Below are 21,985 nucleotides of genomic sequence, written 5' to 3'. Positions count from 1 at the left end.
GATTACTCTTAACATCAATACAAATGTGTAAGGAAAAGGTCCATATTTGCAAGTCCAGACAACTGAAAGAGTTTGTGTTCAATTGCCATAACTCAAAACCGTCCGCGATTGAACCTAAATTTGAACTTGATCACTCGCTGTCCCGTCTGTGACTTCCAGTATGTTGGCAATCCAAGCAACCTTTTCACAAATGTTTGAACGGACACAGGAGCAACCTGACAAAAAAAAAAGCCTTTACTTCCTATAAGTAAATATTTCAGATTGCCAAACCACAGTCTCGAGGATGTGGATCGATCCACAGAAAGTGAAACAGGAGAGATTTTGTACAAAGGAACTCTGTGTCTTACATTCACACGGATTAATTAAACACAATAACTTTATCCTTGCTTTATATGGTTTCTTTTCCTTAGTGTTTGTCTACGTTTTGAGATATTTTTACACAAAGTTAAAGATCACCTCAAAACTTGCATTTAAATGTTAGACACTATCGATAAATAAGTTATACGTCACAAGTATTCACTTAATTGTGTATATACGTAGTGAGTTGTGTTCATTCAGGTTATGTTTAAGACACTGAAGAAGGTCATAAGTTATTGAAAATTTAGCTTTTTTGCAAGTGGCTGTTTTCATATGCTATTTTGCTGGATTCATTAAAATAATCTCATGCATGGGCTATTTTGCCGGCCCTAATTAATTAACAGTACAGGTCAAAATTATATAGTAAAAATGATAGTGCCACAAGTTACAACTTTGATAAATAAATATATTGTTTCTTGTGTGTTCCAAGATAGATTTAAGCCGGCACTTGTCATGCAAGGAAATAACTGAAGAACATGACTGTCCAAGAAATAAAGGAGAACATCGAAAAGGCTCCAATGGGACATGTTACAGTTATCCCTGCATTGATTGGTCCAGAAATAGTAAATACTTTAAGTAACTTATACTTTTAATGGAGAAAATCTTATTTATATATATATAGGTACAAAACAGCTACATGTATCGATAAAGGCCCCAAGAATAGTACTTGCATATGTAATTGTTTAACAACTTAAAAAACGGTTATAGTCATGTACAGTATACTGTGGACAGTTTCAGTGCAGTGTAATTATTGTTGATTGATTATATCATGAAATTAAATGAGCAATAACTTGTAGAGTCGAACTTATGCAACTTTTTATGGGAATTTAAATCGAAAATCCCATTGTTTGCATTTTTGGATAAATTCTAAGTACGATAATCGCCACAAGTCATCAAAAGAACCCCAGAAGTATTAATTGTGATGATACTGAACAGAAAATACCAAATAAACCATTTTGACTGAAGCATAAATGTTCTAGGGGTTTTGACATTATATGTCAATTTAATAATCGATTTTCGGTGGGGTAGGGGTGCATGTTTTTTTTAATATCGTTTTACTCCAAAATCTTAAGTGTTACCGCAACTTCCTCTGTACCTTTGTATAGCTGTGACATTGAGCTACATGATGATACCTGTATTTTTTTAGCACCTGCTGTCTCAGGGTGACTTTGTCGCTCCGCAAAAAGGGTAGGGTACAAATATAGGCTTATATTGAAAAAGAATTTGAGAATATTCTTTTGCGACAAATTAATTCTGTAATGGGAGGTATAAAGGTACCTGAAAATCACCATAAAGTTGGTGAGTGAGGAGTGCACGGTGAGCCCTCCCAGTCCATGGACTATATTGATATTGACTATAAACTTAATGTTGATGTACATATAGGAAAAATGTGTAGCAGCTAAACATTTTGAAACGTTTGGGTACATTTTGAATAGGTTAACAATCTTGCTGTAGAGAGGTAATTATTTCACTGTACCTGTGTATAATGCTGTTTTGGGGCCAGCTGCAGCCTCCGCAGTGGTGTGAGGGTTACCTAGTCGTTGATTGAAGACCCCTTGGTTGCCTTGAGCTGCCATTTTTCATCTCGATGGGGTTGTCTCTTCACTCAAATTCAGGTAAAATGCTCCAAAGCCAATTTTCGTAGTCACAAGCTATTTTCAAAGACAAAAAGCTATTTCCTGATATAGTTTTGGGTTCAATTTACTATCAGGGCTATACCAGATTGTAAAAACATAGTTTACGTGGCATTGATCGGGTTTACTTAACAAAAACGATAAATATCGAAGACTCAATCGACAAAAACCCTATATCCCAAATTAGGGTTCCCCTAAAAAAAAAACTTACAATGACTTAACGCGCGCTGTTCGTACTTGTTTCGAAATAACGGCGTAATCGACCATTAAAAATGCGACAAAACTAATTAACCTGTAGTAATCTATCGAATTATGAATTATTCTTAAAGAATGTGTAGCAATATATTTAGCTGGATAAATGTCAAAATAAAGCGCCATAGTCATATATATATATATATATATATATATATATATATACATCCTAAAAATGTTGAAATCTGTAATTGTTCAGCTGTCTCAGGTAACATTTTTAGTCGCATGAATAATTTCAAAATGACATAGAAATTGTTTTTTTATAATAAAACGAAATTTTGTTTTGAAAAAAAATGGCAAATATCCACGTTTTTTAATGTTGTTTTATTTTGACGTCATGGTGACCTCATTCCCCAGCAAATGTTCAGAAATACCAAGGACAAAACTGTCCCACAGAACACAACAGAACTAGTACACCAATTCAAACAAAGAAAAGGAGTATCATATATGTTGTGTATGTCTGTTTTCCGTGTCTGGTCTTTTTCCATGGATTACATTCTTTTGATTTTCGCTAGAATCTTGGTTCCTTAGATTGATTACCCCTTCAAGGGACGTTACAATATCAGCGAAAAGTTGTTTCCGTGACTTACGTTACATTTTAATTTTGACATTATAATTATTTCTGCTAGAAGATTACTCATTAATCAAACATATAATGTTTTGGAAGTATACCAGAAATATTTGATATAATATGTTAAACAATTGGTCGAACCAATTGTACCATTATCATATCCTTACATGCCAATAAAGACTTCTATATTCCTTCATGTGGCGTATATAAAAATAACAAACTTAACAGATATGATTTTTTTTTCTAATATTACATGTACTATAGTTACAAAGTCGGTCATTCCCATTAAGCTAATTATAAAGATTCCAATTAGTTATGAATGCACAATTGTTTTCTATGTATCACATAAAATATATATTAATTGGCCTTCATCTTTTGCTAATTATGTTTCCAAAGAATAATAAAGGAAACTTGTTTTCTATTTCATTTTGTTTTATTGTTTTTTTACTAGATGTTATAAAATATTGAGTATCTTAAAAAACATAACAATTTCTGAACAAAATATTTGTTTCGTGTTGTGAATTTATTATTTATATATCGAATGATATCATTTGAAGCGCAGTTTTGAGGAATTGTATGATGAAACTATTATTATTCAACATGGGTGTCCAGAAGTAACGTAATTCACTACCAAAATACACTGGGCATGTTCAAAATTTCGTACAGGACATAAATCAACCTATAAAGAGCTATCTAATGCGTTTTCTTGCAATTCAAACTTTTTTTTTTTAAATTAAGTCATTTGAATTGTTTTCAGTGTTCAAAATGTCTGGCCGTTTTTCCGTCCCTATTGAGGCACTTTAACTGAATTTGAATGTCTTAGACATATTCCCCATATCCATTCTCCTTACAATCTTTCACACATTTTAAAAAAGTGCAGGAAAGAGCATTTTGTCTATGAGGACCATTCAAGCTCCTACGAACAACTTTTGGAACTTCATAATAATAAATACTAGTAACCTTTCACCTACTTGCTTGCAGGACCTGCCTAAAATTAAAGATCAAAAATATTCTTTCAGGTAAAGCAATATTTTGGCACTTCCCCGGGTGAGATATTCACATTGTGGTAAGAATAGTTATCGTTTTGCCATATGGAACAGCCTTCCGAACCACTTCAGAACTGAAAACAGATTTTCTCAACTTAGGAGCTTGATCCAGTCTTGGAACGGTTGAAAATAATAATAATCTTTATTATTTAGGCAAATCAAGTATTCATTTACAAAGTATAGCATTTAAAATCACATTTAAAATATATGAGTTACAGTTTAAAAGAAGACCAAATCAAAAAATTTTGACATCCTTGGATAACACATAAAGCCTCAGCAGCTTATTTCCAATTGGGTCCATGATTTGAAACCCTACATGAAAATACTTATAAATGTATTCATATTATACACAAAAAAGTAATATATAAATATAACAGATACACAATGATTCTTCATACATTTTTAACGTTATATGTTATTCTTATGAAGTATATTTAAACAAATCAATTTTCTTCTCTGACTTCTTATAGCTCTGCTCTAATAAAATCTTCAACTCCATTTTTAGATGCTCGTTTGTTGTATTTTTTACATAAATTGACAGTTTGTTCTAATACCTATATACATGGTTAATCCTAAGCTATTCGGTATGTCGGTGTTCCATGCATGTGTAAATAGTGTTTTTTTTCTGAATTTAGTGCTGTTCTTCGACTCAGCCTGTATGCATGCAGCTTTGCTGCTTTTTATGTTCATTTTGTCTTGCCAACACTGAATTATTTTGTGTATGCACGTACGCCTAAGCTTAAGTTGTGCTGTTCGTTGTTGTTATCCGTTTGCGTGTGTGTGTGTGTGTGTGTGTGTGTGTCTTTTTAATCAAGTAATGCTTGTGTGTATGTCGTATATATGTACTATTTGACATTTGGTAAAAAAAACTTTATAGAGCTTATGTTTATTATTGTACCAAACCGAATTGAAATAAATATTTCGTTATGACTTGAGTTTAACCGTAATCTCTATGATTTTATAATTGTTTGTGATAATTATTGTCGCAATATAAAGATAAAAGAACTCTCCAAAAAATTGTGAATCCTGAACAACCTTGGATAATATGGTCCACATTAATCTTTCTAGTTATCTACTATCTGTTCTTTGTAATATTATTATAAAAAATATTTATTTATAAGAACCAAGTGACTTATGACATGAATTATAGCATACTGGATCCGGCGAAATAGCCTCTTCCTTTTGATATCTTTATCGTATTTTTTTTCTGTCAGTGTGCAGTCATATCACCATGACTCGACGATCCGAAACCTATTAGTCCGAGAGTGCTCTGACGTCCAACGGCAGATTTGCCAAACCAGCTGGAGCCGTGGGCCGTATGTCAGAGCTCGTCCCATATCAAATGCACGAGATTTTGCGCAGTTCGAAACTAAAATTTGGTACTTTATTGTCTCATGGAAATTTAAAACTAGATATGTAATGAAACTTTATACTATTAAAATATTATGTATATATATATATGTGCTTATGATTTAGTTTTGCATATTTAATTTCAATGTGGAACCAAGAGGATACTCTGTGGTGTAAGCGGTTGGATGGCACCAAGTCAGAAAACAGCTTGCCAGACAACCTTTATCACTGCTGAAGTACCAAAAGGCTAGACTTACAGTACACCAGAGGCATATAGTGGTATTTTTGTCACTTTTTCACATTTGCTGGTTAACTGAAGCTGTTCATTCTTATTTGACTATTTGTGAGTTTTAATATTTACAAGATGTTATAGATGATTTGTTGACTTATTTTGTGTTTTAACATAATCCGAACTATAGTTAACTGTATATTTTGTGTTTAAATGACACAATATGTACACATATAGTTTACTAGGTTATTAATTAGCCATTGATTGATTTCGTTTGATTTAGTGTTTAATGCAATTGAATATTTGTCAGTTTTATTTATATTATTGTGTGCTGTCTTACTGCATAGTGTGATGGAAGATTAATTATTTAATAGATCTGTCTGTCTACTAAGTGTACTATAAAAATAAAGACGTTCCACATTCACTGCATTTTAATAAACCCTAAGAACACCCCATGCACTTGGTCACATTTCTAAAGACATAGGTACCGCCAAAAAGTCACCATTGTGTTGTTATTTAAAAAAATAGCCATTACCATTCAGTAGATTTTTCTCTTCTACTTGATATTTATTTCATTATTTCAGATTATTACAAATGCCTTATCCGGCTAATATACACTCCCTGCTTGAACTTATGAAATTATGAAATTCAAAATCACGGAGTTTGGTTAAAACATTGTTAGATTTTGCAAAACTAATCGCTTTGCAAATCTCATATAAATTGAAAAGTTATCTTTGTACATGCAACATCAAATAACTGTCTTCCTATGGATTTACAGAAGTTTGACTTCCATGCTTAATCCCGTGTTTTTTTTTTTTATATGGAACGAGCTCTTACGTCCCATGGTCCCAGCTTGTTTGGGAAATCAGCCGTTGGACGTAAGAGCAATCTCGTACTATGGCAACACCGCCAGCACTAAAAGCGACGGAATCATTTTAAAGATACAGTTGACAAAATGAAAACCCTAACCAGGAAAGACCCTAAGCAATTTTGGAATTTTTTAATTCACTAAAATAGCGTGAAAAAGATACTGAAAGAAACACCAATGAATCCGATTGTATTATTGGATCACTAAAGCGTTGAACAAGGTCTGAGGTGAAAAAAATGTAACGATCATAAAAGAGATAAAGCAAAGCATGCCTTAAACTGAAGAACTACATGAGCATGGTGGTATCTTAAATGAAATGCCAGTTTGCACTATTTCCAGCATTGAATAAATTATACAATAGTGTTTTATCATCTGGAATACATCCAGAAAGTTGGTTAAACAGTATAATTATCCCAAACTTTAAACACGGTGATAATAATGACCCTGGAAATTATAGGGAAATTACTGTAAGTGGTTGTATTGGGAAACTTTTCAACTCCATTTTAAATAAAAGACTTGGGGAATTGCTGAAAGTTAACAATTTACTTGCTGATGAGGAACTTGGATTTAAGAAGTAGAACCTGACCATATCTTTAAACTAAACACTATCATTGATAAATATTGAAACAAATCAAATAAGCTATTTACCTGTTTCATTGACCTGAAAAAAAGCATTTGACTCTATGATCTAGCCTGCCCTTTTATTAAAGCTTGTGAAAACTGGTATACGTGGTAAATCTTTATCTATTCTTCAAGCATTGTACAAGAATATTAGATTAAGGGTTAAAATCAATAATGAAAGTATGTCTGAAGCCTTTCCTTCCAACATAAATGTTTCTTTTTTTTCAGCAAGACAATCGTAGTCCGAACTTGTTTAATGTATTTATCGATGTTGTCAACTGCAGGCTATTTGATAACTCGTGTTCACCTATTTAGTTTAAACATATTTTATTTCATATAATCGTAAATGTGATAATATACATACAAATATAATAGATATAGGATCCAGAAACAAGCATAGTCATGCTTTTATAAATCTGTCTCCATAAGAACCAGCATGATATAATTGATATTTTTTGCATGCTCAATGACAAATATATTGAATAAAATATAGCACAGTTTAAGAACTTATAAAGAATTCAGTTGAAAATATAAAGTGAAGGAAAATAATTACAAAAAGAAATGTATATATTGGAATAATCATTAAATTTCCGAGAGAAGAGAGAAAAAAATATTACATTTTTTTTCAAATAAGTAAATAAATGTATAAATGTATGAGTATCAATAACAATTAAGTTATGTGTTAAACCTTTTACTTTTCAGAATGAATTTCTGGAAAAGCTTAAAAAACCATAGAGTTTTTTTTTTTCATCTGATATCTGCATAGATCCAAAAATAAATAAGCTCGTATCAATCCTAACATTGATATTACAATCCGTCATAGCATTAAACATATCTTTCTTATAGTAGCATATCTTTGACAATGTAAGGTGAAATGTTCAAATGTTTCTATTTGCCCACAAATACATCTTGGTGAGTCAAATAAATGTTTTAGGAGAGATGCTCATTTAGGGAACTGCAATGCATTCTGAGACGTGCATGTAGGATCTGACCAAGTCTACAACCAGAGTAATAGTAAGATGGGGTCTTTCTATTTTGATTTGACAACTGACGTTTAAAGGAGGCAACAGATTCAGTATTTCGTAACTCGGAGGCAAAGTATTCCAGTCTTTTATTGTAGACGGAAGAAAATAATCTGAATAAAATTTGTTCTTGTTCTCACTTCCTGAATATTGTTTGTCTGACGCGTGTTGTGGTTGTGTAGAACTCCAACAGAATCTGGTATTAGATCTGTCAGATATTGCAGTGTTTTCCCATTTAACATCTCATGGAATAACAACAGTCTGTGGTTTTTCCGTCTGTCCGTCAGTTTTTCCCAATGAGTTTCGGAGTACAGATTTTGGTGTGAGGTCAATTTGGTCCCACCTGTAACTATCCTGGCTGCTTCGAGTTGTATATTTTCAACTTTATCTATCTGACCTGAATTTTTTGTATCCCAGATTACATCCACATTCTCTAGGATGGGGAGTATAAAAGAGATATAATTTTTTTTCTAGTGTAAACCGATTAAGCAAAAACTTTAATTTATTTCAAAATATTCAATCTCTTATAGGCTTTAGTAACGACATAATCTATATGACTGTGCCATAAACCATCACTGGAGAAAATGACACCGAGGTGTTTGTGACTAGAATAATTTTTTATCTGTTGGTTAGCCATAACGAGTGGAGGATGATCAGGTTTATTCAGTTTTCTAGATACAACAAGTAATTCTGTTTTATGTGGGTTAAATGTAACCAACCATGTAGATGCCCATTTGTTTATTTTCTCAATATCCCCATTCAGAATAGTAGCGGATTCATTTGGGTTGTCAACCACCATATATAAGGCAGTATCATCCGCAACAAGCTTAATGACAGAATTAATTTCTGTAATAGTATTATTAATGAAAATAAGAAATAACAAGGGTCCAAGTATAGATCCCTGAGGAACCCCAGCTTCTACTGGTTGCCACTCTGAGTGTGAACCGTTTAAAACACTCCTTTGGACCCTCCCTGAAAGATAGTTTTTTGAACCAGTCCAGTAGTTTACCCGACATTCCCAGATGCATAAGTGTAAAGAGAAGACCCTTGTGCCAAACCCTATCGAAGGCCTTACTGATATCACAGAATACTACCCTAATTTCTTTTCCACTGTCCAAAGCTTTCCCAAAGTATTTGATATATCTATAAGTTGATTAATTGCCGAGTCCCCCTTAGCAAATCCAGACTGATGTTTTGTCAATAAACTATTATTAAGCAAATAATTATGGACATGTTTATATACACATCGCTCCATGGACTTAGAGACAGCACTAAGCAGGGATATAGGGCGATAGTTTTCTACCTCGTTCACCTATTTCTATTAACTGCTGCTGTACACGGACGACTTACTGTTGATGTCTGAAACTAAAGAAGAACTTCAGAATAGTATGAATATAAAGTTTTTGAATACTGTAATGAATGGGGACTTGACATCAACTATCAAAAATCCAAAGTTTTGATATTTGATAAAGAAAGTAGAATTCCTAAAGCTAGATCAGAAATAGAGTTAGTTAAACAATACAAGGAGCTCGGTGTTTTATTTAGTGTAAATGGTATTTTTGATATTGCAATACAGGACCTTTATACACGAGGCCCAAAAAGTTGTTTTAACAAATTAACAAATATATTCAAAAATATGCTTTGTGATGCTGAAAAGTTTTTCTTATATGTATACGCTCACTCTGTCAAACCTGTAGTTCTATATGCTTCAGAAATAGTGGTTATGTTTAAACCCTCATCAATGATAACCCGTTTGAATACGCTTATAAATATTTTCTAATAGAAAAAAAAATTAATTTATGTCTGTGTAGATATATTCTATCTTGTTAATGAAAGACAAACAAAGTGGTCTTGTATGGTGAGTTAGGAAGATATCCCATGTATATTGATGTTGTTTCGTCTATGTTAAAATATTGTACCACACTTAAAAATGATAAAACAGGTGATAACCTTTTATCCCATGCACTTGCAGAAAATCGACTTATGGTTGAATATATTCAAAACGCTGGTTAAACTCAACTCAAAACATTCTTTAAAAAAAAATTAATATACTAGGTTCTAATAAAAAAAAAGAGTCAAGTCGATTTAATAAATCCTTGAAAAATGTGACATATTCAAAAGATAATAAAATCTATGTAGAGTGAGTCTGAAACAAACTGATGTCAGCAATTTCAAAGCAGTGAGAAGTCGAGAACACATAGAATATACAAAATTATTTTCAAATTTGAAAATTATCTCACTGATATTTATAATGAAAATGTTAAATTCAACAACAGTAGCGGATCCAGGGGAAGGGCTTAGAAAATTGCAGAATTTGAGGTTTGATATTTCAAAATTGTCTTGTGGGTGGGGGAGGGGGCATTCCCCCAACCCCCTAGCAAATTTGGATCACTTCGAGATCCTCAACGGTGATCCTCTCAAGCATTTTTTTGCCCCTCCCTTACCAAAAACTCTGGATCTGCCGCTGAACACAAGCAGATAAAGAACCAGCAAACATAGGCTGCAAATTGAATTGGGTAGATATACAATACCAAAAGCAACAGTTAATGACTGAACGTGCAAGGACTTTACCTCTAGTGAAATTGAGGATGAAAAACACATTTTAATGACTTATAATATGTGGATATATTTGACAATTCTAAATTGATAGCTTCTATAATAAGAATATTTCAATACATAATAATGATAGTAAATTGATTTGGCTGATGAGTAATGAAGAGGCCAATGTATGTAAAAATATCCCCAGATTTATATGCAAGAGTATACATATAGGTACATTGTCGAAAAAAATTTTTATGCTGTTATATTAATAGTCTTGTGTATGTGCACATTTTTAAAATAAAATTTTAAAATGCATATCCCCTGAGGAGCCCCGATCGTTAAACCCGAAGAAAAAAATTAATACGCATGGCGCATGACAAACAATGAAATTCAATCCGCACCATATAATCCGTCAAAGCTGTTTGAAGAAAATAAGCAATGTATCAAAATTTATTTAATTCCAAGAGACAAATAAGTAAAATGAACAATAAATACAAATATTTTGAATGTTGTAAAGTCGAGTTTAAGAACATTAAAGTTTTGAATTTCGCGAGGAAGGTGGAAGCTGACTTGTTTCTGTTTGGTATATGGCAGTAGAGTTCAGGGGTGAAATTTGTGCATTAGTTTCTTTTGGATTTGAAATATTTGTTGAGATTTTTGAAGAAGAGGAGGCAGTTGTATGTGCAGATCTATAATGTAGTGTTCCTCTGATTCATTTTCTTGGGGTTTAGGCAGTAATAAATCCAATACAATAACAGTTTCCTGGTCATTTGTCTCTTCAAGAGTTTTATCATATTGTAATGTTTCAATTTCTTTAAGTGGGGACCAGTTTATGTTAAATTGTGACGGACACTCTGGCTCCGAGTCCGACAGGACTGAAATGACAGGGTTAAGTCGTCTGCAAACTGATAATGACTCAAATCTGAAAGAGATTTGGGATTTGCCATATAAATGACGGTGAAAAAACACAAAAAAATCATTATTTGGTTTATATTAAATCATTTATTTCATTCAGGTGAAAAACGAAACAAAACAGCAAAAAAAAAAAGATTAACCGGATACGAAATCGCAATTTGTTTATATCGTATCTATGGTGGCGGCCAAGATTAATTTACGTATACCAGAAAAAAAGTAGTTCCGCCGATCACGTGAGTGGGAGGAGCCAGTAAGTCGATAAGCTGCTAATGTACGGATACAGCAAAAAAAAAAAAAATAATAACCATATACCTTTATTCGTTTAACAAATAACCTCACTGCATGATATATATATATATATATATATATATATATATATATAGAGGAGTCTGACAAAATCCAAACGATGTTAGAACTGTCGAACTATTGATCCTATGGAGCAGTGTAGCGAACAGAGTCGTCACATTCTGAGACGTTATATATATATATATATATATATATATATATATATACAACGTCTCAGAATGTGACGACTGTATTCGCTACACTGCTCCATCGGATCAAATTGATACAGGGAAGATAACGTAAACTTATAGAAGGGTCTGAAAATTTCCCAACGATGTTAGAACTGTCAAATTTGCGATGGAAATTTTTAGTCGTTCCCTCCGCGGGACACGAACTCGTACCGCTGTGACATCTATGGCAACACCGCCTGCACTAAGTCCAGCGCCCTAGACCACTCGGCCAGCTAGGCTATAAAATATAGCTTTCGCTGGCCGGGTCATTCCGCCTCGTAGGATTAATCTAGGGCTGTAACTTAGTACACGATGTATGGTAGTACGGGACAGTTCATCTAGGTGTCATTATGTAGGATAGAGGATCAAATTAATGATGCATGTCACAACAAATCAATATTATACAATGTCTCAGAATGTGACAACTCTATTATATACATAGGAACTGGGTAATCTCCCTTTGTATAAATTGTACATGTATGAAGTATCTATTCACTCTTTTGTGTTAGCTATACTCTTTCTCAATATATATATGCATTGATATTGTTCTCTGAATTTTCTTTAAATAAACTAATTTGAATTTGAAATAATATTCTAAATACGTGTCATTAGCAGTTGCCTTATTCTTTCGGAGCTTGCTTGAAGCGATACATACTTGGATGATAAATCTAGATACGTACAAATGAGAGGGGCGGAAATCGCGGGAAGAATCATCAAATTTCAGCCCGCAATAAGTACTAAGGGCCGCTACCAAAGTTGAGATTTGTTAAAAGTAAGAAGAGCTTTTGTTAGTGTATGGTTCAAATGGTTGCATTATTGGTGTAATTATCATGGGCGGCTGGGGTATCTCCATGGTAGATTTACCTGGTCATAAAGAAACTTAGAAAAGGGAAAAAAAACATCTGATTGTTACCCTACATGTGTACTTACATTTACCCTACTTTTCAGCAAAAAAAAAAAAACAAAAAAAACATAGTCCTGATTCTTGCTACCAGCAGGGAAAAATAGGGTAGGTACACAATTAACATGTATGCACAAATGGAAGTAGGGGAAATTATTTTATTAACAAAAAAAAAAAAAAACAGTTTACATTGAGTCAGTGGGGAAATAATCTAGACTTTAACAGTGCTTGAGACAAAATGGCCCTAAAATTTACAGGGTAGGCTAAAAAACTAGGATAGATAGGGTAGCAGAACAGATTTTTTTTGCCTTACCTGAACACAATTTATTGGTACTTTTGTGATGAAATGCCTCTGAACTATAATTTTTTAGTGGATCACATTGTGAGATGAGAAATCCTAAGTGTTTGCAGAGAATAATTTAAAAGTAATTTATATTACCTACACCAGAGAGGTAGCAGCCCATGACTGGTTCTGCAGAATGTGTAAAATACTATGTTTTGTACAGGCTTTTACAGAAATTTTAGGTTCTGCATGCACACCAATGAAAATTATGCTGTACCAGGTGCTACACTTCTGTACCTACATGTACTATATATCTTTTTATTAATGTAACCTTAAACTGCCTTTATTTTTCTCGACCTTACTTTATTCAATGAGACAGCAATTCCCCTATCATGACCAGGCTTTATACAAAACTTCGGAAAAAATCACATGAAAATTGTGCATCATGATTATACGGTACTGCGAAAGACTTGCTCCTATATACTCAAGTAACACAAAAAATAAACCTAAGGTGAAAACGAAACTAGACATACAGAGGTAAGAAATTCCTGACGTGTGATAGGCACAGAAATGTGGTGGTGTTAAAGTACTTTGGTGAAATCACACTCCTTTTAAAATCTGGCCACTCTGAAAAAAAAAATTTCACAATTTAACATCTAAAAATCAGTTAAAAAGAGTCTGAGTCCCTTGTTACATGGAAATAAAGAAACTGAATATAAATTACACCAATATACAAACTGACGACTAGTAGGTGTTAACTGACATTCCAGCTCAAGACCTGTTTAAACCGACAAAAAGTTGTGTTCCCATTGTATGTAAAATCAATCCCAATTCTTCCATGCGGGTTGAGAATCACAGTATATCATAAACTGTACAACAAAGACATGTTCCATGTCATGCCAAAAACATGCTTTTAAATATTGTGTTTTAATTTCTATGTAAAGATCCTTTTTGCAAATCAATGTTAATACCAAAAAATGCTATTCTTGACGAATTGACAACAATATCATAATTGCATCCCTTACGAACCAGCCTATTCAAAAGTTTAGATATAACTTATTGGATGAGGATCAAGCTTTCCATGCTTTGTGTAGAATATTACTGAAGAGCAAAGGGTGAGAGATACCTGTACATATTAATCCTTAACAAGTACATCTGTATTTGAGATTGAGTTCCTTTTATTGGTTGAAAAATTTTGTGGATGTTTTTCAAGCTTGTGATATGGAAAACTTTGATGTAGTAATTTCTTGGTTATCTGAAGATTCCTTTCTTTAAAATCCGAAACATTGTTACAAATACAAGCAAATCAAACCAATTGTGATATGTAAACACCTTATGGTCACTAGCTAGGGGACATCACTGTCTAAAAAGGAATAGTTGACAATAGGGAATGAAAAATATCCCTTTTATCATAAATTTTAGTATTAAGTTTATCACGATTTGAATACTAAGATCAAGAAATAGACATTTTTTATTTTCAATATTTGCTTTATTCAAAGACAGTTCTACAGGATATATATCTTTAGTATAAATATTGAAGTCATGGTTGTTAAGAGCCAAAATATCGTCCAAATATTTTTGGAATTCTGCAGGGGTTTCATTATTTTATTACAATGCAGGTACCTTTGGTTTTGTAGAAGGTACTTTTCATGATTTTGTTTAATAAAAATGTATGAAATTTTAAAATTCTGGAGGTACCCTACAGTAGTTTAGAAGGGTAAAAGTACCTGGTACTGCCTCATAATGAAAGGTCTGAATTCCAATAACTTGACGAAAAATGGTTTCTCCTTAGCATATGAAAATTTTGCTTAATAGGAATTTGAGTAACATTCATCCATAATGATAGGGATTCTTGATTTTGTGGTACCACACTTAAGTCAGAATTGATCTACTATTAGTTTGGTGATTGCCTTGTACATGTGCACTGTATTTCTGTTGTGCATAGAAAACATTATTTTAAAAACTTTTGATTGAAACAGTGAAATGTGTAATCGAAATTGATGTTGACAGGTCTAGTATACATGTGCACTTATGTTGTTTTTGAACAACATTTTTATAATTTATTTATTTTGTCGTATTTTTTTTTGAATTAAAAATGAAATGACTGGTAGTATTTGAATTGAACAGGATGCTAAAACTTTGCAAAAAATTTGTAAGCCCCCAAAAAGTTTGTAACTTCTAATTTAAAACAAAAAGCCCTTTATTTGTAAGTGGGCCATTGTTATCAACTTAGCCAGAGAATGAGACTGATACAATTTAAAACCTTGTCAATATTGTCTTCCTGGTTTATTTGATATAAAAAAAAAATAATAATTATAAGTCTGGTAAAAATTGATACAGTCTGGTAAGAGGTAATGATTTACTTGACCAAATGTCTGTTAAAAGAAAACAAGTACTTTAGAACCACTGTTTACATGGTCAAATTAGACATAATGCTTTACCAAACTTTTGAGTCGACAGTCTTCTGCAGATTACTGTTTTTACAAAAATATGTAGGTTTCATAATGACTGAAAGTTGACAGTTGCAAAATATCAACTCGAAGTTATTTTATTTCAACATCATAACAAATGAGTCTTGGCATGTTTTTGTTGATATTAATGAAAACGTGTCCATATTTTGCGATCTTCAACTTTCACGAGTTGTAAAACATGCTTCTCTATGATACCTGTGGAATATTTTTGCTGCTTGACACTGGGGATCTGTAATGGCTGTAATTCTAGTGATCCTCCATGTTTGACCTAACCAATGGTATCAGGAGAACCATGTTTGAAATGTCACAATGTCACTTTCTACCAATCAGTTTTCACAGATAATGATACACGACCACACAACAACAATTCACAAGGGCAAATTTTATATCGCTAGTTCATGCATGTATCATATCCTCCATAGTGTGATATATCAGAAATATCTAGCCATCCAAGAAGTAGATAAAACTATTAAAATCATAGAGAATAGCCTCTGATTTTTGTTGTCATTTTGATCAACAATAAAGTTTTTCATATTCCTTTTAGCTCACCTGGCTGTATGTATGGCCATGTGAGCAATTGCCATCATGTGGAATCTGTTGTTGTCATCCAATGTCGTTTATCAATTTTTCAAAACTCTTCGCCCCTTACACTACTAGACCAGTCACCAATTCGTACCAAACTTGGTATGAATATTCCTTAGGGTATTCTGAATAGAACTGATGAGGGAATTTTTGATCTGTTGAAAAATATGGCTGCAGTTACTAAAAATATAAGATATGGTCAGACAGAAGTTTTTTGCATAAAACTCCTAATCGATTAGGTTCTGCAAAATGTACAAAAGACTACCAAGAGTTAACTGATATATTACCAGCTCCAGACCAGTTTAAAACTACAAACAGTTCTGCCCTCTTTGTATGTAATATAAATCCCCATTCTTCCCTTGTGGGGTTGAGAATCAGGGTACATCATAAGTCATACAATAAGGAAACAACCTGTGGCATGCAGAAAACTGCCTTGTGTTACTTTGTAAAGACCCTATGAGTAAATCAATGATAATACAAAACAAATACTAACATTAACGATTAGACAACAATAACATAGCTATATCCCTTACTAGTTAGCGGTTTAGTTATTGGGTGAGGATTGAGCTTTCCATGCTTTGTGAAGAATTTTACCTTAAAATATAGGGTTTGAGATACATGTACCTACATGTTTTAACTGTTTATAAGTACATCTGTAAATTTATTTCATGTTGTATCGTCTATTTATTTACTTACTGATAGATATGTATGTTGCATGTGTACCAGTCTTGTAATTCTTGAACATGTCTAAATACACTCAGTGTAAAATGACTTAGTGAGTATTGAAAATTGTTTCTTTTTTTGTCTTTTTCAGTTTAGTGATTCATAATTTTTATCCTAATTAGTGCAGGGTTAACACAGATTTGATTGCAAAGCTTGTTTATTTAATGTAACCAATGGGCACAAAGGAAATTTTGAGAAGGGGTCATTTTCAGGATTTTTCTAAGACTTTTGCAATTTAAAGTGGTCGTTTGTTAAAAAAGCCTTTAATTTTTTAGATGAAGAGACACTTTATAGCCAGAAAGAGCAAATAGCCAATGGCCCCTTGCCTTCCAGGAAAAAAAAGGATTGTCATGAAAAGTAGAAACAAAGTTACTTTTAGTATGATCAGTTCAGATGTACATGTATCAAAGTCTTGTTTTCTTAAAAATTCTGTACATTTCTCTAGTAGAAAAACATGGGCAAAAGTTCTGTTGACATGCCTTTTCTATTTTAAATTTAATATTAGCTATAGAAGCCTGTAGGAATATTAAGGTGTCTATTTTTATATTGGAACAGGAGTACTCTCCCTTTGTTCACAAATTTATATTTATTATTTAGAGATCTGTTTTACTTTTAGGCCACTGTACATATTCAATGAAGGAATTATTATTTTTAGTTTTTTGTTTCTGTTGTTTCATTTAAAATGCAATACAGTAATATAATTTTATATGTTCAATATTTTTCTCCATGGTTCTCAAGTTTCAGAGAGATTTTAAAAATATGCATTTCAGTGTTACTGTATGAATGTGAATGTCGTAGGAGTATAATGAGAAAAAACTTTGTAATGTTTTGATTGAAATGTGAACTTTGGGAATTTGGTATGAGGCCTAGATTATTGTGTGTTTGTGGTAATTTGCCCAAAAATATATGTATGATGTTAAAAGGAATCTGCCAACCAAACTAAACATGTAATGGATTGTCGATTCATGACGATACAGTCCAACATACTACAGGCAAGAGTCACTCCTATCTTTGCCTGTGGTGACAAGGCCTAAATGTTGCACATGTATACACCAGTTGTCATCGTTCTTCAGCACAGTCACAGAATATTTAGCAATTTGCACTGCAAGAGCCTTAATGTGACATATTTGCCTTGCTATCCCATATGTTGCTTCCATTATGTTGGTGTTCCAAAAGCGTTTGAATGGACGCAGTCTTCAGTGACCTAACAAAAAAAGCCTTTACTCCCTGCGAGTCAACACTTCATATTACCAAACCACTGACTCGATGATTTCAACCCCGGACTTGACTTTTTAATGAGCAACTCGGTGGGTGTTTCTAGAAAAGCAGAGGATGCTTACCCAACCGGTGCACCTGGTCCATGCTCCCAGTTTTTAGTGAAGTCTGAGTTGCTCATTTGCTTTTATTACTTCGTATGTATGATTTTAGTTGCTTTATGTTCTTTGTTGTGTATATCTGTTTTCCATGTCTGGTCTTTGTCCCTGGATTACATTCTTTTGATTGCCGCTATAACTTTGGTTCCCTTGATTACTCTTTCAACAAACTGCAAATCCTAATAGTAGAACAAAAAACAAATGGAGTGATCTACAGAGAGTGAAGCGGGAGGGATTTTGGATAAAGAAACTCTGTGTCTTACATCCACATGGAATGTTATGTATAGTTTCTTTTTTCACAATGTTTGTATATATTTTAGCTTTATATTTTTACCCTAAGTTCGAGACCAGCTCAAAATATGTGTCTCAATAATACAATGTTCAAGATCTGTGTTTACTGATGATAAAATTTAATACATCACAGGTGTTCACCTCATTAGGTAGTGAGTGTGTACACAGACCATTTACTTTTCTGCATACTCAGTTTGTTTAAGGCACCAAAGAAGGTCATTAGTTGACCAAAGATTTTGTTTATTATGTTTTCTTTTGGTGTAAGATCTTTATTAGTACCGTGCAATCCTCTAGACTTAAATATATAAATATATATTTATATACATGTACATGTAATAGGTTTGTATGTAAGCAAGTTTTTTTGTGTTTTTTTTTTTTAACGATGAAAGAGTCTTGTGGACGCTTGACTCCATCTCTCTATCTCTTCGTCCAACCATCCATTACACTTACAGGTATCTTCCTTGTGTAATCTGTATCTTTTAAATACTGAACCAATATTATTCAAACAGCATAGTAATAATATATGTATGAAAGATGAGCACCTTTAACTAGCTCACCTGGCTGATGACCAGGTGAGCTATTGCTATCATGGTCCATCATGGTCCTCAACTTTTTCAAATATCTTCTCTGAAACCACTGAGGCATGAATGTTCCTTAGGGTTTCTTCTATAGAACGGATGTGGGGATTTTGGATTCCTTAAAAACATGGCCATCATTACTAAAAAAAGGTTATAGAGGTAAAAAAAAGTTTTTTTTTCGCAAACAACTCAACAGTGCTTGGGTTTAGCCAAATCCTGATGGGAGTGAAAGTATGATGAGATCTATCTAATATAGTCATTTGTTAAGTCATGTTGGGAATATTGTCGTTTTTCAACATTTTTTATAATTTTTAATGTGATTTCTTTCTAAAATCTTCTCCTCTGACACTATTACACCAGTTAGAAATAAAATTGGTATAAATGTTCCTCAGAGTGTTCTGCATAGAATCAGTGTGGGGATTCTTATAGAAAAACATGGCTGCCATTACTTAAAATAGAACATAGTCAGATAGAAGTTTTTCACACACATATATATATCTCCTAAACCTTAAGGTTTAACTAAATTCTGTCTTAGGGTAGACATGTTTAGCATGATGAGATCTGTCAGTTGTTAAATTTTGTGTAAATCTACTGAGAAACTACTGGACAGAATTTAATGAAAATTGATATGATTGTTCTCTAGGTATGAGCATTAGGAATTTTGATCCAAGAACTCCTCAATCACAGTGGCACTCAAGGGATTTGATTAAAATATTTTAAGAAGGTTGGGTATCATGTGTAATATGCATGAAGGAATATGATTGCTGTTGGAAGCTGCCAAAAGGAGATAATCCAACAATCATTTTACATTTAAGTACATTTGAAAGGGGGATATTTTCTTTGTGAGCTTGCTCATAGTATTTCTAGTTTACAGTTTTTTTTTTTTTTATTTATACATAAATATCTGAACATACATGTACATGTAAGTATGCAAAAGCAAAGTAAGCAGCCTGGACAAATTGTTATTTCAGTCTCTGCTAAATATGATGAACTAAAAACAAGATAAGTTTCAATATGTTTCTTTTACTTGTATGTACTTGTAGTAGAATGATGTACATGTATCTTTGTATGTGAGTTAGTCTCAGGCTACTGCTAGCCTTATGCTAGTAGCTGGTGTATACATGATATCATGGTCCCATTGTACAAAGGATTGTTTAATTTTATGGACTTAGGGAAAAAAACATGAAAAGAAGCCTACAAATTACATTGTGAACCACAAATGCAGTTGTGTCATTCTAAATTGTAAAGGTCATCTTGACTAATTTCAGTTAAATTTCATGAAGAATATTGCTTCTCTAAACAGATCCCTTTTATTTAGTTTCAGTTCAAATCTTTACAAAACACAAAAAAACTCACCTGATCCTACTCACACACATGCATGTATAGTGAAAGAAGAAAAATGACCCCATCCACAAATGAAAATTATTTTTGGGATATTCAGCATAATCATTAGAGAATTATGCTAGTAAATTCTCAAAAATAGCATTAATCTTCATCTTTGAAGTTTGATATTTTGAAAAAAATATCTATTTGATAAAACTTTCTCTCATCTGTGAGTCACAGGGGAGATTATACAGTTGCCATGTTTAGAATTAAGACACTCCCTCAAAAATTTACATGATAAAATCATACTTGATTGAAATGTTACGAATTCTTATTCTCAGACTGAGGAACATTCCATCTGACAGTTATAGGGAGGTCAGGATATATTGATTTTTTCAGATCAATTTTTCTACCATAGTATGATAGTAAATATACTAAAGTATCCTATTTGGTCAGGCAGAAAATTAATAGTTGTTCATTCATAATAATCCAATGTATTTTTCATGCAACCATCTGGTTGTCTAATTGAGCATAATAATTGATTTTCTTTGTGAAAGACAATCTTTGATTTCTGCAATCGATTGATAAAAATCATTCTGATCACCCCCATGGTGCCAGTAATGTGATGATTCCCAGACAGATGATGAAAAGTGCATGTTTTCTCTTTGTTTAGGGGAATGAGGATACTGAAGGGATTCTGAGATCATTATTTTAGCCTGACCACTCACCGGACCCATCTTGAGTCAGTTGTGACCTTATTGTTGTCTAGACTAGTGCTATATATTAAACTGTTATAGACTATCAACACTAAAGGTAAATATTTATGCTTTAGATTTAAATGGTTTGTCACAGTGAGTCATATGTTTTCCATGTGCATTTGACAAAGAGATATTTTGTCATTTGCTGTTTTTTACAGAATTTAATTTGATTTTTAAACTTTTATTTGCACACACACACACTTTATTGATTAGGAAGGAAATTTTCTGGCCAGTAAGACACTAACAATTTGGTATCTTATAGGAAGAGATCGGTATGTATAAAATGTTAAATATTTATTCTTTGACAGCTTGAGTGGATCAGTTTATGGGTGGAAATTGCAGCAAAAATTTTGGTAGTTGATACTATTAAATTAGTAAAGTGTGATATTTATTTTATAGGTAATATTTTAGTATTCAACTGTTAGAGGTAAAGTATTCTTCATATTTTTCCTATCATACAACAAAAACATTGATACCTGTATTAGAGTGTATGAAAAACCATGTCTACATGATGAGGTGGTAGATGATGTAGCAGGGCATGATAGCATGAATTTTCAGTTCCTTTATTTTTTTGTTTCACTGTATTGTTAAACTAAATTGTTGAACTTGATTCTTTATTATGGTAAGAGAAAGAAAGGAGGGGTTGACCTGTGATCCACAATTAAAGCATTGACCCTTTAGTACATTCAATAATCACTGTATATGTCCATTTCACATTTCTGAAAAAATCAATGGTGCCATTATTATCAATTGTTATTAGAGGAATTATGATAAAGCTTGA

At 32.8% G+C, this 21,985-nt stretch overlaps 2 protein-coding genes across 9 annotated transcripts in view; one reads left to right on the top strand and one right to left on the bottom strand.

Moving 5' to 3' along the window:
• Positions 1-10,787: 10,787 nt before the first annotated feature.
• LOC148609071 (uncharacterized) overlaps positions 10,788-21,985 on the bottom strand; it is a 28,610-nt gene continuing 17,412 nt past the window's right edge. The window contains exons 2-3 of the mRNA XM_088596074.1: positions 13,639-13,732; positions 10,788-11,413 (exon numbers count right to left, since the gene is read on the bottom strand). Coding sequence (XP_088452200.1) covers positions 11,092-11,413; positions 13,639-13,732 — 416 coding nt within the window. The 3' untranslated portion in view covers positions 10,788-11,091. The remainder of the gene's footprint in view (positions 11,414-13,638; positions 13,733-21,985) is intronic.
• The window catches only part of LOC148609070 (uncharacterized), a 51,316-nt gene continuing 41,908 nt past the window's right edge, over positions 12,578-21,985 (top strand). For 3 of the 8 annotated variants that reach the window (XM_088596069.1, XM_088596053.1, XM_088596047.1), the window contains exons 1-2: positions 12,579-12,693; positions 21,120-21,259. The gene's annotated coding sequence lies outside the window, so the exon portion shown is untranslated. Of the gene's footprint in view, positions 12,694-21,119; positions 21,260-21,326; positions 21,477-21,985 lie in introns of those variants that run through there. The other 5 variants (XM_088596070.1, XM_088596054.1, XM_088596048.1 and 2 more) reach the window with 3 other exon arrangements.

This window comes from Perna viridis, chromosome 8 (genome assembly GCF_037379345.1).
Source record: "Perna viridis isolate PV_CMFRI_1.1 ecotype Kerala chromosome 8, ASM3737934v1, whole genome shotgun sequence".
NCBI classification, from domain to species: domain Eukaryota; kingdom Metazoa; phylum Mollusca; class Bivalvia; order Mytilida; family Mytilidae; genus Perna; species Perna viridis.
The sequence above is the reverse complement of the archived record's forward strand: the minus strand, read 5'-3'. Positions and strand labels throughout refer to the sequence as shown.